The sequence below is a fragment of the Ranitomeya imitator genome, chromosome 3, assembly GCF_032444005.1.
Source record: "Ranitomeya imitator isolate aRanImi1 chromosome 3, aRanImi1.pri, whole genome shotgun sequence".
NCBI lineage: Eukaryota > Metazoa > Chordata > Amphibia > Anura > Dendrobatidae > Ranitomeya > Ranitomeya imitator.
In genome coordinates, this window is record NC_091284.1 from 777,153,377 (window position 1) to 777,171,743 (window position 18,367).

At 44.9% G+C, this 18,367-nt stretch overlaps 1 protein-coding gene across 1 annotated transcript in view; it reads right to left on the reverse strand.

Annotated features, from left to right (window-relative positions):
- Positions 1-18,367, reverse strand: part of XPO4 (exportin 4) — a 151,153-nt gene that overhangs the window by 106,688 nt on the left and 26,098 nt on the right. The window contains exons 2-4 of the mRNA XM_069759103.1: positions 18,252-18,357; positions 15,477-15,618; positions 6,888-7,026 (exon numbers count right to left, since the gene is read on the reverse strand). Of these exons, the coding sequence (XP_069615204.1) occupies positions 6,888-7,026; positions 15,477-15,618; positions 18,252-18,357 (387 nt within the window). The remainder of the gene's footprint in view (positions 1-6,887; positions 7,027-15,476; positions 15,619-18,251; positions 18,358-18,367) is intronic.

An 18,367-nucleotide genomic window follows, 5' to 3' on the forward strand; every position in this document is an offset into this window, starting at 1 on the left:
GGTGCAAAGCACTGTATGGGGCACAGCTATGAGGATATATGAACGGTGCAAAGCACTGTATGGGGCACAGCTATGAGGATATATGAACGGTGCAGAGCACAGTATGGGGCACATCTATGAGGATATATGAACGGTGCAGAGCACTGTATGGGGCACAGCTATGAGGATATATGAACGGTGCAGAGCACAGTATGGGGCACATCTATGAGGATATATGAACGGTGCAGAGCACTGTATGGGGCACAGCTATGAGGATATATGAACGGTGAGAGCACTGTATGGGGCACATCTATGAGGATATATGAACGGTGCAGAGCACAGTATGGGGCACAGCTATGAGGATATATGAACGGTACAGAGCACTGTATGGGGCACAGCTATGAGGATATATGAACGGTACAGAGCACTGTATGGGGCACAGCTATGAGGATATATGAACGGTACAGAGCACTGTATGGGGCACAGCTATGAGGATATATGAACGGTGCAGAGCACTGTATGGGGCACAGCTATGAGGATATATGAACGGTGCAGAGCACTATATGGGGCACAGCTATGAGGATATATGAACAGTGCAGAGCACTGTATGGGGCACATCTATGAGGATATATGAACGGTGCAGAGCACTGTATGGGGCACATCTATGAGGATATATGAACGGTGCAAAGCACTGTATGGGGCACAGCTATGAGGATATATGAACGGTGCAGAGCACTGTATGGGGCACATCTATGAGGATATATGAACGGTGCAGAGCACTGTATGGGGCACAGCTATGAGGATATATGAACGGTGCAGAGCACTGTATGGGGCACATCTATGAGGATATATGAACAGTGCAGAGCACAGTATGGGGCACAGCTATGAGGATATATGAACGGTGCAGAGCACAGTATGGGGCACAGCTATGAGGATATATGAACGGTGAGAGCACTGTATGGGGCACATCTATGAGGATATATGAACGGTGCAAAGCACTGTATGGGGCACAGCTATGAGGATATATGAACGGTGCAAAGCACTGTATGGGGCACAGCTATGAGGATATATGAACGGTGCAAAGCACTGTATGGGGCACAGCTATGAGGATATATGAACGGTGCAGAGCACAGTATGGGGCACATCTATGAGGATATATGAACGGTGCAGAGCACTGTATGGGGCACAGCTATGAGGATATATGAACGGTGAGAGCACTGTATGGGGCACATCTATGAGGATATATGAACGGTGCAGAGCACAGTATGGGGCACAGCTATGAGGATATATGAACGGTACAGAGCACTGTATGGGGCACAGCTATGAGGATATATGAACGGTGCAGAGCACTGTATGGGGCACAGCTATGAGGATATATGAACGTGCAGAGCACTGTATGGGGCACAGCTATGAGGATATATGAACGGTACAGAGCACTGTATGGGGCACATCTATGAGGATATATGAACGTGCAGAGCACTGTAAGGGGCACAGCTATGAGGATATATGAACGGTACAGAGCACTGTATGGGGCACAGCTATGAGGATATATGAACGGTACAGAGCACTGTATGGGGCACAGCTATGAGGATATATGAACGGTACAGAGCACTGTATGGGGCACAGCTATGAGGATATATGAACGGTGCAGAGCACTATATGGGGCACAGCTATGAGGATATATGAACGTGCAGAGCACTGTATGGGGCACAGCTATGAGGATATATGAACAGTGCAGAGCACTGTATGGGGCACAGCTATGAGGATATATGAACGGTGCAGAGCACTGTATGGGGCACATCTATGAGGATATATGAACGGTGCAGAGCACTGTATGGGGCACATCTATGAGGATATATGAACGGTGCAGAGCACTATATGGGGCACATCTATGAGGATATATGAACGGTGCAGAGCACTGTATGGGGCACATCTATGAGGATATATGAACGGTGCAGAGCACTGTATGGGGCACATCTATGAGGATATATGAACGGTGCAGAGCACTGTATGGGGCACATCTATGAGGATATATGAACGGTGCAGAGCACTATATGGGGCACAGCTATGAGGATATATGAACGGTGCAGAGCACAGTATGGGGCACATCTATGAGGATATATGAACGGTGCAGAGCACAGTATGGGGCACAGCTATGAGGATATATGAACGGTGCAGAGCACAGTATGGGGCACAGCTATGAGGATATATGAACGGTGCAGAGCACTGTATGGGGCACATCTATGAGGATATATGAACAGTGCAGAGCACTGTATGGGGCACAGCTATGAGGATATATGAACGTGCAGAGCACTGTATGGGGCACAGCTATGAGGATATATGAACGGTGCAGAGCACTGTATGGGGCACATCTATGAGGATATATGAACAGTGCAGAGCACTGTATGGGGCACAGCTATGAGGATATATGAACGTGCAGAGCACAGTATGGGGCACAGCTATGAGGATATATGAACAGTGCAGAGCACTGTATGGGGCACAGCTATGAGGATATATGAACGGTGCAGAGCACTGTATGGGGCACAGCTATGAGGATATATGAACGTGCAGAGCACTGTATGGGGCACAGCTATGAGGATATATGAACGTGCAGAGCACTGTATGGGGCACATCTATGAGGATATATGAACGGTGCAGAGCACTGTATGGGGCACAGCTATGAGGATATATGAACGGTGCAGAGCACAGTATGGGGCACAGCTATGAGGATATATGAACAGTGCAAAGCACTGTATGGGGCACAGCTATGAGGATATATGAACGGTGCAGAGCACAGTATGGGGCACAGCTATGAGGATATATGAACAGTGCAGAGCACTGTATGGGGCACATCTATGAGGATATATGAACAGTGCAGAGCACTGTATGGGGCACATCTATGAGGATATATGAACGGTGCAGAGCACTATATGGGGCACAGCTATGAGGATATATGAACGGTGCAGAGCACAGTATGGGGCACAGCTATGAGGATATATGAACGGTGCAGAGCACTGTATGGGGCACAGCTATGAGGATATATGAACGGTACAGAGCACTGTATGGGGCACAGCTATGAGGATATATGAACGGTGCAGAGCACTGTATGGGGCACAGCTATGAGGATATATGAACGGTGCAGAGCACTGTATGGGGCAGAGCTATGAGGATATATGAACGGTGCAGAGCACTATATGGGGCACATCTATGAGGATATATGAACGGTGCAGAGCACTGTATGGGGCACATCTATGAGGATATATGAACGGTGCAGAGCACAGTATGGGGCACAGCTATGAGGATATATGAACAGTGCAGAGCACTGTATGGGGCACAGCTATGAGGATATATGAACGGTGCAGAGCACAGTATGGGGCACATCTATGAGGATATATGAACGGTGCAGAGCACAGTATGGGGCACAGCTATGAGGATATATGAACGGTGCAGAGCACAGTATGGGGCACAGCTATGAGGATATATGAACAGTGCAGAGCACTGTATGGGGCACAGCTATGAGGATATATGAACGGTGCAGAGCACAGTATGGGGCACATCTATGAGGATATATGAACGGTGCAGAGCACTGTATGGGGCACAGCTATGAGGATATATGAACGGTGCAGAGCACAGTATGGGGCACATCTATGAGGATATATGAACGGCGCAGAGCACTATATGGGGCACAGCTATGAGGATATATGAACGTGCAGAGCACTGTATGGGGCACAGCTATGAGGATATATGAACGGTGCAGAGCACTATATGGGGCACATCTATGAGGATATATGAACGGTGCAGAGCACTGTATGGGGCACATCTATGAGGATATATGAACAGTGCAGAGCACTGTAAGGGGCACAGCTATGAGGATATATGAACGGTGCAGAGCACTGTATGGGGCACAGCTATGAGGATATATGAACGGTGCAGAGCACTGTATGGGGCACAGCTATGAGGATATATGAACGGTGCAGAGCACAGTATGGGGCACAGCTATGAGGATATATGAACGGTGCAGAGCACTGTATGGGGCACAGCTATGAGGATATATGAACGTGCAGAGCACTGTATGGGGCACATCTATGAGGATATATGAACGGTGCAGAGCACAGTATGGGGCACAGCTATGAGGATATATGAACGGTGCAGAGCACAGTATGGGGCACAGCTATGAGGATATATGAACGGTGCAGAGCACAGTATGGGGCACAGCTATGAGGATATATGAACGGTGCAGAGCACTGTATGGGGCACAGCTATGAGGATATATGAACGGTGCAGAGCACTGTATGGGGCACATCTATGAGGATATATGAACAGTGCAGAGCACTGTAAGGGGCACAGCTATGAGGATATATGAACGGTGCAGAGCACAGTATGGGGCACAGCTATGAGGATATATGAACGGTGCAGAGCACTGTAAGGGGCACAGCTATGAGGATATATGAACGGTGCAGAGCACTGTATGGGGCACAGCTATGAGGATATATGAACAGTGCAGAGCACTGTAAGGGGCACAGCTATGAGGATATATGAACGGTGCAGAGCACTGTATGGGGCACAGCTATGAGGATATATGAACGGTGCAGAGCACTGTAAGGGGCACAGCTATGAGGATATATGAACGGTGCAGAGCACTGTATGGGGCACAGCTATGGGACAAAATGAACGGTGCAGAGCACTGTATGGGGCAGAGCACTATATGGGGCACAGCTATGGGGAAATATGAACGGTGCAGAGCACTATATGGCACAGCTATGGGGAAATAATGATCTATTTTTATTTTTGAAATTCACCGGTAAATGCTGCATTTCCACCCTAGGCTTATACTCGAGTCAATAAGTTTTCCCAGTTTTTGTGGCAAAATTAGGGGGGTCGGCTTATACTCGGGTCGGCTTATACTCGAGTATATATGGTAAATTTGCAGCATGCACGCCTTTCTTCTGAGTCTTGGATGAGACTCACCCATTCAAGTCTACGGGTGCGCAAAAGGGAAAAAAACAAAACAAACGGATCTTACACAGAACAACCATGTGGCATCAGATTTTTATGGATACATTTCTACACTAAATCTAGGAAACTTTTGATCATGTGCATTCTTGAATGTAGATCTATGAAATAGCATCACACACAGTTTCACATGAACGTAAAAAATGTACAGAGATGAATATTGTCCGGAGTTTTATGGATGGTTTTTCACACTCATCTGCAGCTGGGGCCAGGGAATTGTAGATACGCAAGAAAGCAGCGATTAATTAGTATATTGAAGTTCTGAAACCTGGCAGTTATATTCCAGTAGGAAAAAGATGGGGAAAAAAAAAAAGTGTTGTCATAAATACAATGCAAAACTTTTTTTTTTTTTTTTAGTTTTGTATTTATGACAACACTTTTTTTTTTTTAAAGTCAAAACAGTGATCAGCACTTTTGGGTATAAGGATTAAGAGCCAACCGGCACCCAGGGTTAATAATCCCCTGTTTAACTTACATACCGGAGATGACATAACCTATTCCATGACCCCGCTGTAATGAAGCCTGACCTTACACCAGCTGAATTCTGGAAGGAGTCGCTTACAAGACACCGGCGAAACATTACACAGCATTATCCTGCAATATGGGGGATAAATGTGGAGCAACCAATGACTCCCAGTATCTGCTGGTGGAAACATTCCCAAGAGTGGAAAAGAAAACCACAGCTTATCGTTACACATTCATGAAAGTAACTTATGCTACTATGGCTTTGGAAAATAAAAAAGAAAAGAAAAAAATGGACCGCTCCCGAAACATATTTCCATCTTCATGGCAAACCTCGACATAAGCTTATAAGTCCTAACAACTGATTTGACTGCAGCTAACATAGTAACATAGTAACATAGTTAGTAAGGCCGAAAAAAGACATTTGTCCATCCAGTTCAGCCTATATTCCATCATAATAAATCCCCAGATCTACGTCCTTCTACAGAACCTAATAATTGTATGATACAATATTGTTCTGCTCCAGGAAGACATCCAGGCCTCTCTTGAACCCCTCGACTGAGTTCGCCATCACCACCTCCTCAGGCAAGCAATTCCAGATTCTCACTGCCCTAACAGTAAAGAATCCTCTTCTATGTTGGTGGAAAAACCTTCTCTCCTCCAGACGCAAAGAATGCCCCCTTGTGCCCGTCACCTTCCTTGGTATAAACAGATCCTCAGCGAGATATTTGTATTGTCCCCTTATATACTTATACATGGTTATTAGATCGCCCCTCAGTCGTCTTTTTTCTAGACTAAATAATCCTAATTTCGCTAATCTATCTAGGTATTGTAGTTCTCCCATCCCCTTTATTAATTTTGTTGCCCTCCTTTGTACTCTCTCTAGTTCCATTATATCCTTCATGAGCACCGGTGCCCAAAACTGGACACAGTACTCCATGTGCGGTCTAACTAGGGATTTGTACAGAGGCAGTATAATGCTCTCATCATGTGTATCCAGACCTCTTTTAATGCACCCCATGATCCTGTTTGTCTTGGCAGCTGCTGCCTGGCACTGGCTGCTCCAGGTAAGTTTATCATTAACTAGGATCCCCAAGTCCTTCTCCCTGTCAGATTTACCCAGTGGTTTCCCGTTCAGTGTGTAATGGTGATATTGATTCCTTCTTCCCATGTGTATAACCTTACATTTATCATTGTTAAACCTCATCTGCCACCTTTCAGCCCAAGTTTCCAACTTATCCAGATCCATCTGTAGCAGAATACTATCTTCTCTTGTATTAACTGCTTTACATAGCTATAAAAAGTGAAGCATCTTCTCTCCGCTGCCCTCTATAAATTGTTATTTTGGTTTTGGAAAAGGTTATCCAGAACATGAAGATGATCAACAAAACAAGAATTACAATAAAATGTGGCAGATGTCAGCCGGCACTTACTACTGTAGGGTTACCGCTGCTGATCAGCTGGTTGACTTCATGGAAAATGCTCTTACAGTCGATTGATTTGTCTAGAGATCCTCTCTTTACTATGACGGCTACAGCCAGCAGGATCTGTTCTCGGACGTATTTCTGGAGGCTAAAACAAAGCAAAAAACAGATTAAAAGTCGGTGTTATATGTATATATATATATATAATCCTTTTAGACTTAAATCCATGTAATTGGGGGCTACAAATTATTTTTGCTCAATTTGTCTTCTAGTGTTTCTGTTCTGTGCTTTCTATTGCTTGGGTACAGAATGAGTAAACTGAGAATCCGTCAGCGAACTCATCAAAACAATCTAAATATGTGTTGTATCTTGTTTTTGTCACGGATTCCACTCATCCCCATTATGACCTATGCTGTTGTGTACATGTCCGTGTTTTTACATGGACCGAGTGTCCATGTGAACCACCTGGTGACATTTCAGGTTTTTTATTTCCAGCAGCGCAGATGACAATTCTATGAGTCTGTAAAACACGTACATCCTTGTGCTGTATGCGTTTAAGATTGCAAAGTATAAAAGAATGGATAAAGTATAAGTATAAAACAAAGGATAAGGAAAAAATGAAATTTTAAAGCTAATTTTTTTTTTCTTTATCCATACTGGAAAACCACTGATGACCCCATACTGCTTTCATACGGACGTGTGAATGGGGCCTAACGGAGGGCTTGTAACTCGTGTCTTTTTCTGAGCAACTCTCGGCTGACTTATGACCACAAACCAAATCAAACTTGAATGAGACGGGAAACAAAGAGCCTGAAAAAGCAAAAACTGCATGTATTTAGAGCTTGTGATTGGTGTCATTAAAAATGAAGCAGTGACGTCAAAGGTGAACCAAGGGTCGCTCAGTGACACTGCCAGCAGCCCAACACAAGTGAATGAGAACCAAAGGTCGCTCAGTGATACTGCCAGCAGCCCAACCCAAGTGAATGAGAACCAAGGGTCGCTCAGTGACACTGCCAGCAGCCCAACACTAGTGAATGAGAACCAAGGGTCGCTCAGTGACACTGCCAGCAGCCCAACACAAGTGAATGAGAACCAAAGGTCGCTCAGTGATACTGCCAGCAGCCCAACCCAAGTGAATGAGAACCAAGGGTCGCTCAGTGACACTGCCAGCAGCCCAACCTAAGTGAATGAGAACCAAGGGTCGCTCAGTGACACTGCCAGCAGCCCAACACAAGTGAATGAGAACCAAGGGTCGCTCAGTGATACTGCCAGCAGCCCAACACTAGTGAATGAGAACCAAGGGTCGCTCAGTGACACTGCCAGCAGCCCAACACAAGTGAATGAGAACCAAGGGTCGCTCAGTGACACTGCCAGCAGCCCAACACTAGTGAATGAGAACCAAGGGTCGCTCAGTGACACTGCCAGCAGCCCAACACAAGTGAATGAGAACCAAAGGTCGCTCAGTGATACTGCCAGCAGCCCAACCCAAGTGAATGAGAACCAAGGGTCGCTCAGTGACACTGCCAGCAGCCCAACACTAGTGAATGAGAACCAAGGGTCGCTCAGTGATACTGCCAGCAGCCCAACACTAGTGAATGAGAACCAAAGGTCGCTCAGTGACACTGCCAGCAGCCCAACACTAGTGAATGAGAACCAAGGGTCGCTCAGTGACACTGCCAGCAGCCCAACACTAGTGAATGAGAACCAAGGGTCGCTCAGTGATACTGCCAGCAGCCCAACACTAGTGAATGAGAACCAAGGGTCGCTCAGTGACACTGCCAGCAGCCCAACACTAGTGAATGAGAACCAAGGGTCGCTCAGTGACACTGCCAGCAGCCCAACACTAGTGAATGAGAACCAAGGGTCGCTCAGTGACACTGCCAGCAGCCCAACACTAGTGAATGAGAACCAAAGGTCGCTCAGTGATACTGCCAGCAGCCCAACCCAAGTGAATGAGAACCAAGGGTCGCTCAGTGACACTGCCAGCAGCCCAACACTAGTGAATGAGAACCAAGGGTCGCTCCGTGACACTGCCAGCAGCCCAACACTAGTGAATGAGAACCAAAGGTCGATCAGTGATACTGCCAGCAGCCCAACCCAAGTGAATGAGAACCAAGGGTCGCTCAGTGACACTGCCAGCAGCCCAACACTAGTGAATGAGAACCAAGGGTCGCTCAGTGACACTGCCAGCAGCCCAACCGAAGTGAATGAGAACCAAGGGTCGCTCCGTGACACTGCCAGCAGCCCAACACTAGTGAATGAGAACCAAAGGTCGCTCAGTGATACTGCCAGCAGCCCAACCCAAGTGAATGAGAACCAAGGGTCGCTCAGTGACACTGCCAGCAGCCCAACACTAGTGAATGAGAACCAAGGGTCGCTCAGTGACACTGCCAGCAGCCCAACCCAAGTGAATGAGAACCAAGGTTTGCTCCGTGACACTGCCAGCAGCCCAACACTAGTGAATGAGAACCAAGGGTCGTTCCGTGACACTGCCAGCAGCCCAACCCAAGTGAATGAGAACCAAGGGTTGCTCAGTGACACTGCCAGCAGCCCAACACTAGTGAATGAGAACCAAGGGTCGCTCCGTGACACTGTCAGCAGCCCAACACAAGTGAATGAGAACCAAGGGTCGCTCAGTGACACTGCCAGCAGCCCAACACAAGTGAATGAGAACCAAGGGTCGCTCCGTGACACTGCCAGCAGCCCAACACAAGTGAATGAGAACCAAGGGTCGCTCAGTGACACTGCTAGCAGCCCAACACAAGTGAATGAGAACCAAGGGTCGCTCAGTGACACTGCCAGCAGCCCAACCCAAATGAATGAGAACCAATGGTCGCTCAGTGACACTGCCAGCAGCCCAACACTAGTGAATGAGAACCAAGGGTCGCTCAGTGACACTGCCAGCAGCCCAACACAAGTGAATGAGAACCAAGGGTCGCTCAGTCACACTGCCAGCAGCCCAACACAAGTGAATGAGAACCAAGGGTCGCTCAGTGACACTGCCAGCAGCACAACCCAAGTGAATGAGAACCAATGGTCGCTCAGTGACACTGCCAGCAGCCCAACCCAAGTGAATGAGAACCAAGGTTTGCTCCGTGACACTGCCAGCAGCCCAACACTAGTGAATGAGAACCAAGGGTCTCTCAGTGACACTGCCAGCAGCCCAGCACAAGTTAATGAGGGCCAAGGGTCGCTCAGTGACACTGCCAGCAGCTCAACACAAGTGAATGAGAACCAAGGTTTGCTCAGTGACACTGCCAGCAGCCCAACACTAGTGAATGAGAACCAAGGTTTGCTCAGTGACACTGCCAGCAGCCCAACACTAGTGAATGAGAACCAAGGGTCGCTCAGTGACACTGCCAGCAGCCCAACACAAGTGAATGAGAACCAAGGGTCGCTCAGTGACAATGCCAGCAGCCCAACACAAGTGAATGAGAACGAAGGGTCGCTCAGTGACACTGCCAGCAGCCCAACACTAGTGAATGAGAACCAAGGGTCGCTCAGTGACACTGCCAGCAGCCCAACACTAGTGAATGAGAACCAAGGGTCGCTCAGTGACACTGCCAGCAGCCCAACACTAGTGAATGAGAACCAAGGGTCGCTCAGTGACACTGCCTGCAGCCCAACCCAAGTGAATGAGAACCAAGGGTCGCTCAGTGACACTGCCAGCAGCCCAACACTAGTGAATGAGAACCAAGGGTCGCTCAGTGACACTGCCAGCAGCCCAACACTAGTGAATGAGAACCAAGGGTCGCTCAGTGACACTGCTAGCAGCCCAACACAAGTGAATGGGGGGCGCAATGCAAGCCTGAAATCTGAACATATACACACACACAAGCAGTAGTTTTTAGTGACCCCATTTTGGGAAACAGACATTTTGATTTCTTTTTATTGCATTTTTTGTGGGAAGTGTACAACTGAAACATGTCATTTCTGGCATTTCGTTTGTTTCAGTGTTCGTCTTATGGGATAAATATTTGTGCATTTTATTAGTTCAGGCAATTAGGCACACTGGAATAGCAAGTGAATATTTTTACATTTTGACATTTACATTTAGGGGAGAAGGGCAGCATAAACTTAGTTTTTCAAAAACATTTACAGTATCGTTTCATTATTTTTTTTTATTTTTTTTTTTTAATTATTCACTTGAACGCCTATTCAATACAAGTATACTGTTTAATTGTAGCGTATGGTGAAATTGACGATCTCTTATTAAGTCAACTTATAGGCAGGGCTTCTTAGAGGTTCCAACATGGCAGACACAGGGGTCTTCACCCATCTGATATTGATAACATATCTCAGCAAAATGAATTTAGTGGACACCCCATTATATAGAACACTCATTTCCCCCAGGGACCTACCGCAGTCTGTGCCACAATTCTGCATATTCAAAATCACACAACCAAGGGTAATGTGCGCCCTCTACTGGCCTAATGTAAAACTGTAGCTAACAACATTATTATTAACCCCTTAACTCCGAAGCCACTTTTCACCTTCATGACCAGACAAAATTTTACAATTCTCACCACTGTCACTTTGTGGTAAATGACTCTGGAAAGCTTCAACATAGCCTAGTGAGTCTGATACAGTTTTTTCGTGGCACATTGTACTTCACGATAGTGGTAATTCCATTACGCCTTGCTTTTTTTTTTATGAAAATATCAGAAATTTGGCAAAAATGTTTGAAAACTTTCACAATTTTCAAACTTTTCAACCATAGCGTTCTGTTACATAAAATAGTTAATAAATAATAATAATAATCTTTATTTTTATATAGCGCTAACATATTCCGCAGCGCTTTAAAGTTTTGCACACATTATCATCACTGTCCCTGATGGGGCTCACAATCTAGAATCCCTATCAGTATGTCTTTGGAATGTGGGAGGAAACCGGAGTGCCCGGAGGAAACCCACGCAAACACGGAGAGAACATACAAACTCTTTGCAGATGTTATCCTTGGTGGGATTAGAACCCAGGACCCCAGCGCTGCAAGGCTGCAGTGCTAACCACATGTATACTTTACACAAGCACAATTTGACATTTTTTTTGTTAGGAAGCTGTAAGGGTTAAAAAAAAAAAAAAAAAGTTGAAAAGAAGTTATTTTTCCAAGAAAATTTATGAATTTTTTTTTTTTTTTTTTTTTTTAGGGACCACATTCTCAAAACCACATTCAGGCGCTTCACAGGAACAGAGAAAATTTACCGTAACTCTTTTTTTCACATACATTTTACTTTACAATTTTTTTTATTTTCACAAGGGTAACAGTAGAAAATGGACCCCAAAATTTGTTGTGATTTCTCCCAAGTACGCCAATACCCCCTATGTGGGGGAAAACTACTGATTGGGAGCACGGCAGGGCTTGAAAGGGAAGTAGCGCCATCTAACTTTTCGAACACAAAAATGGGTGGAATCGAGAGAAGATGCCATGTCTTGTTTGGAGAGTCCCTGATGTACCCAAACAGTGGAAACCCCCACAAAGCGACCCAATTTTGGAAACTAAAACCCCCAAGGAATTTATCCAGATATGTGGTAAGCACCTTGAAACCCTAGGTGCTTCAAAGAAATGTATATATTGTTGAGCCGTGTGGTAAAAAAAAAAAAAAAAAAATTCTGCCCCAATTTTTTTTTCAATTAGGTAACAGGAAAAAATGGACCACAAAAATTGTTGCGCAATTTCTTCTGAGTCGGTTAATAACCCATACGTGGGGTAAAACTACTCTCTGGGCACATGGCAGGGCTCGGAAAGGAAGGAGTGAAGTTTGGAACACAGACTGCGGGAGTCATGTCGCGTTTGGAGAGCCCCTGAGGTGCCTAAATAGTAGAACCTCCCCCCCCCCCCCCCCCCAAGTGATTATATATTGGAATTGATCTATTGTTTACCTGGTGAATTTTGTTAATGTGGTGGCATACGCGAGTAGTGTTGAGTGCATCAGGTTCACATACGCAAATTGTGTAGACAGCACCAGGTTGGCATATACGAGTAGTGTAGAGTGCATCAGGTTGGCATATAAGAGTAGTGTAGAGTTCATCAGGTTTGCATATGAGTGGTGTGGTTTACGTCAGGTAATCATATGTGCGTTGTGCAAGACAGAAATAAATGTATTAGTCCATGGATGAGTGGTAGACCCCGAATCAGTCTTTGATGCACAGACCAGGTTTGTCAAGGTAGGTGTCACACTGATGAATGGTGTCCTTTCATATCCCCTTCTGTAGCACACTTTGCACCTTTTTTTTGCGACCTTCCTCTCTTTGCAGTTTGAGGGACCTCACCGGGGAAATGTTGGCCTGGTACACACAGGGACCTTCAGTTCCGGAAGTACTGGTGCCCGGAGATTCCCGATTGCCAAATATCAGGGCCTTGATCACTACCTCCTGGAACTGAAAGAAGGTCCCGGGTCTGCTCTTCACATCGTGATAGCACAAAAGCACTGTACATTACCATCTGTACAATGTGGACCACCAGCTCTTGTACCACACCTAGGTTTTTCTGATGGCATTCTATGACTGGAGCACTTGACCAGAGAGATCAACTACACCATGTTTTTGTTGTACCCCAGTACACAGTGTGGTTTGGTGACCTGTGCAGAAGAACCTCGTACAGTGATGGGGGGGGGGGTGTTGGCATCACCACGTATGGTGGTGAAGAATAGGACATCCCTTTTGTCCTTGCACTTGACCACCAGCATGTTATCGCTACATTGGACTCTGCTCTCACCCTTTCTGAGCAGCTGCCCAATTAACGTCTTAGGGAGGCCTCTCTGATTTTTGCAAACAGTACTGTATATACTGCGGTAGCTCACGCAGAGAGGGACCTGTACAGTGGGACGCTGCCATAAAAGTTATCCATGTAGAGCGATAACCTTGATCCAGCAGTGGGTGCACCAAATCCCACCCAATTTTCCCACTCACTCCCAAGACAGGGTGGAATTCAGGGAGTTGAATCCGGGTGTCCTTCCCTTCATAAACTCTGAACCTGTGGGTGTAGCCATAAGTACTCTCGTAGTTTGTAGAGCTTAATTCCGTACTTGGCCCTCTTACTGGGCAGGTATTGCTGGAATTTGAGCCTCCTCTTGTAATGTATTAGGGACTCATCCACGAAAATGTCCCATTGAGGAACATACAACTCAGGAAACTTGTTGGAAGTGATGAATGACCAGCTGAAAGGGGAAAGGTCAATCAAAGTTGGGGTCATCTCGGAGAGGACACCGTGCATTATCACTGTAGGGCAAAAATTTGTGGATGGCCTCAAAACATTTATGGGTCAAGACCATGCGGAACCCTGGAGTGTTATATAAAACGTCAACACTAAAACATTGCCGAATTTCTGGCTTCTTCACTGTCCCCATGTGAGTAACCACTCCCCAAAACTTCAGAGTTTCTAATGCATCTACAGGGGTCAAGTTGTCAAATGAAGAAGTCTGATTTGGGGATACAATTGCTGGGTTTACAAATTTATTTGGCCCACCATGAGATTTACAAAATCCTCAGAGAAAGACTTATAAAAAATTAATTTCTGTAAGGCCGGTGGTGTCAAATTGGATTCCTGACTGAGCCACAAAATCAGGAATCTGTGGCTCAATCTTCGAGAGATGAGGTCCATAGGGAGTCAGTAATGGTGGGCGCTTCATTTTCTGTCCTGGGGTGTCTGTGTGGCAGTTTCGTATCACTTGAAGAGCAGGAGACAGAAAAATAAGGGAAGGTTCATCCTCTCTCACCATCAGTGTCTGAGGCGTATGCCTCCTCCGCTGAATACTGTGATTGCGACTAGTGGGACATTTTTTTTTTTAAGTATGTGGTGTTTGTGTGTACCAAAATTTTATTCAGGTTGGTGTGTGGGTGTGTGGTAAACTTTTTATTTAGACAATTAAAAAGAAAATCTAGAAAAAAAAGATAAAAAATATAATAAAAAGAATATAAAAATTTGGGAAAATAAAACAAACTTACTAAACGGACATCGGTTGTAGTTGTGGGTGGGTGGTGCCACCTCTCAGGGCTACGAGTCCCGTTGTCCTGGTGTCAAACACCAGGCACCTTCCTACGATCACCGGGTGTGAATGACCTGACACAAATACTTCAAATGTTGGAAAGGGGCAAAAGAAGCCCTCCTCTCATCAAAGTTTTTATCCTCTTAATACATTACAGTCATCATATTATACAGCACTGTGTACTCACAATTTCTCGTTTTGCCTTTCTACCCAGTTAATTCTCTTTTTCTGCTCTATGTAGAAACAGGAAATCTCTTGTCCCTACACTTATCATTCCTCTCTTCAACTCCTGACCCAGCTGCTCAGCTATTCCCCCTGCTAGGGACTTTTGCAGTGACTTATGACTCATGCAGGGAAAATTGACCTCCTGTTTCTACAAAGAGCTTAGAAGGATTCAGCTAGTCAGTTTTTAATCTTGTGATGTCAGACAACCTATTGGAAAAGAAGAATTATCTGGGTAGAAAGGCAAAATGAGCAATTGTAAGTACACAGTGCTGTATAATATGACAGTAACATTATGAGGATAAAAACTGTAATGCTTCTTTAATACAGGTGCGATATAGTACCTGGTTGACCAATACACAGATCCTACAAAGGTACAGTCTGCACTTACTTGGGCCTTTGTAAGACATAAGTTAGTAGGAATGTTCGGAGTGACTCTTTGCTACTTTTTTCCAGCAGTATCCATTCTCTTACAACAGCTTCCATTATCGCCGTGGCAGCTTGAAAAAGAACGTAATCCACTTTACTAGTTTCTGTGAGAAAAGCGTAGGAGAAAAAAAAAGCGCAGTTATGACACTACTGACAACATAAGCAGGCATTAAAATATCTTATATAAAGCTCTTTAGTCAGACCATAGATTTTTTTTTTTTAGTATTTTTTTCCAGGAATTTGCGTTTGTGTTTACTGTTCCTATGAAGGCCCATATATCTCCATGGTAACAGACAACAAACAAACCCTGTGTAGTCTGATCCTGCACTAATACCTTTGGTTCATTACAGACATATCTTGCAGGTAATAAAGAAGAGATGAAGTAGAAGAGGGCTTGTTTGTGGCACAATTAAAGCCAGATATATTAATCTAAAAAATGCTCCGGCCAAAGTTGGAAACCAAACTATCTTGCTCTACCCAGCACTACCTCTGGGGAGTAACAGGTCTCTCCCTTTGTACACATGAAGGAGAGACCCATCAATGAGCTGCATCAGCACTGGGAAGTGCCGGCCGACCAGAGCGTTTCACAGAATAATATACCTGGCTGCAATAATATAGCCATGATGAAATGTAAGTAGGCCACAGTTTGGGCAGCATGAATCGCCCGACATTTTATCCAATGTCTAATGTGATTGTTGTAGACAATGAGAACCCATCCTATACTGAAAATTCTTGGTACTGTGAAGGATCATTTTCTTGATCCATCTCCATTATAGTATTGTCTGTACTGAAGTGAACTAAAGTTTTGAGACCGACACAAACTTTAATTTTCATAAACTTTGTTGCATCAGTGTTTTTGGAGCATTTAAATATGCAATATTCTTCAGATCCCGAGGATGCAGAAACCAGTGAAATCAAGATGTCGGATAGGGGTGGGTCTGGCAGCTGCGCCCCCAGAAGAAGCATAGGTGAAACAGCGAGTGTCGGCTGTGGGAGGACACAGCACCTGGTGCCATTTCGCATGGTGGCTCTTGATCTAGGTAATACAATAGTCATTGCCAGCTTGTATTGATTGGTTGCTACCGAGGGTTGGCTATGCATTATACAGGCATTAGTAACATAAGTAGGCATTTTTTATTACACTTGATATTGCACTATTGAGCACATGGGTGTAAATGTGCATGTGGCAGAGATGCGCGAGTGTGTAAATGTGTGTATATTACACATGCTACAAACAAATACTAGCAATAGATTTATTACATCCATATTCTACTCTATTGCATTAAAATTAGTGATCATGACTAGAGATGGGAGAGCCCATGGATATTCAGGTCCAGCGGGTTAGGCCAGCCATTAACAAAAAAAAAAAAAAAGTTTGGTTCGGGTACCAGAACCCGGACCCCTTTCAAATGAATAAGGAACCCGAACTTGTGACAACGCGATAAACATTGATCAGCGATAAGTTTGTTTCTCCCAATCAATGCTGCAGTTCACTTGCTGTCATGCAGATGACTGGAGGTAAATAGGTTACTACTCTCATCGTCCTACATCTGGTCTCACTGCTGGCAGCAAGAGCAGATGTACGATGATGGGAGTATTCCCCAGCCAGCACCTGTGCAATAAATAAAATTAACTAACTAAAAACATTTTTTTTTTTTTTACAAAACTGTGCGGTCCCCTCTATTTTTGAGAACTAGAGCAGGCGAAAACTACAGCTACGGGCTGCAGTCCTCAGCTGTCAAGTTAAGCTTGGCTGGTTAGTAAAGATAGAGGGGAACTTACTGCCAACTTACTGCAGCTAAAGCCTGTGCCCGCTGCTAAAGAGAAATGAATATTCACTGCATTGGCAAGATTGATAAATGCAGATGCTATTATGCTGTGCTCTTAGGAACCTTGGCCAGATCTGTGCCTTGCCACAATTCTGTCTCTGAGCTCCTTGGCCAGTTCCTTTGACCTCATGATTCTCGTTTGGTCTGACATGCACTGTGAGCTGTGAGGTCTTATATAGACAGGTGTGCACTTTTCCAAATCAAGTCCTATCAGTTTAATTAAACACAGCTGGTCTCCAATGAAGGAGTAGAACCATCTCAAGGAGGATCACAAGGAAATGGACAACATGTGACAAATATGAGTGTCTGAGCAAAGGGTCTGAATACTTATGACCATGTGATATTTCATTTTTTTTTTTTTAAATAAATATGCAAAGGTGCAGAGTGTACATTAATGAGAAAAAAAAAATTACTTTTTGGAATTTACCAAAAAAAAAACGAAAGAGTAAAAAATTTAAACGTGGTCTGAATACTTTTTGTACCCACTGTATATAATTATTCATTATGTAAAATAGGGGGCAGGTCAGTGAGGGATCAGTGACCCATCAGACCCCATACATATGAATACCTAAGCAGAGCACCAAATGCAGACCCCCAGCCCCCACAGGCCGCCCCGGGGCATGAGCATATCATTAACTCAAAACTGAAAATAAAGATTAAAGAACAACCATGAGATGGGTTTCATCAAACAAGGTATCATTCTTATCAGTATAACGGTGCCGACCTGACACTGTGTGTAGGTTACTGTGCACAACCCTGCTGACAGGTTCCCTTTAAAGTTCATTTTGGGAGCGACCGATTCCCTTTCATTTACCTACAGCATTCTAGTGGGCTAGAAGAGATAGTAAATACATTACACCAAATACACCAGCTCCCACGTCACCCAACAGTAACTTGACCGTACTCACCTAATATATGTTTGCATACAGCAAAGGGCGACTTTGATTTTCTAAAGGAGAGAAATATGTGTTCTGCATGCTGCCGTTGTTCATTATTGACCATTGATGGCGGAGCCTAGAAAAGC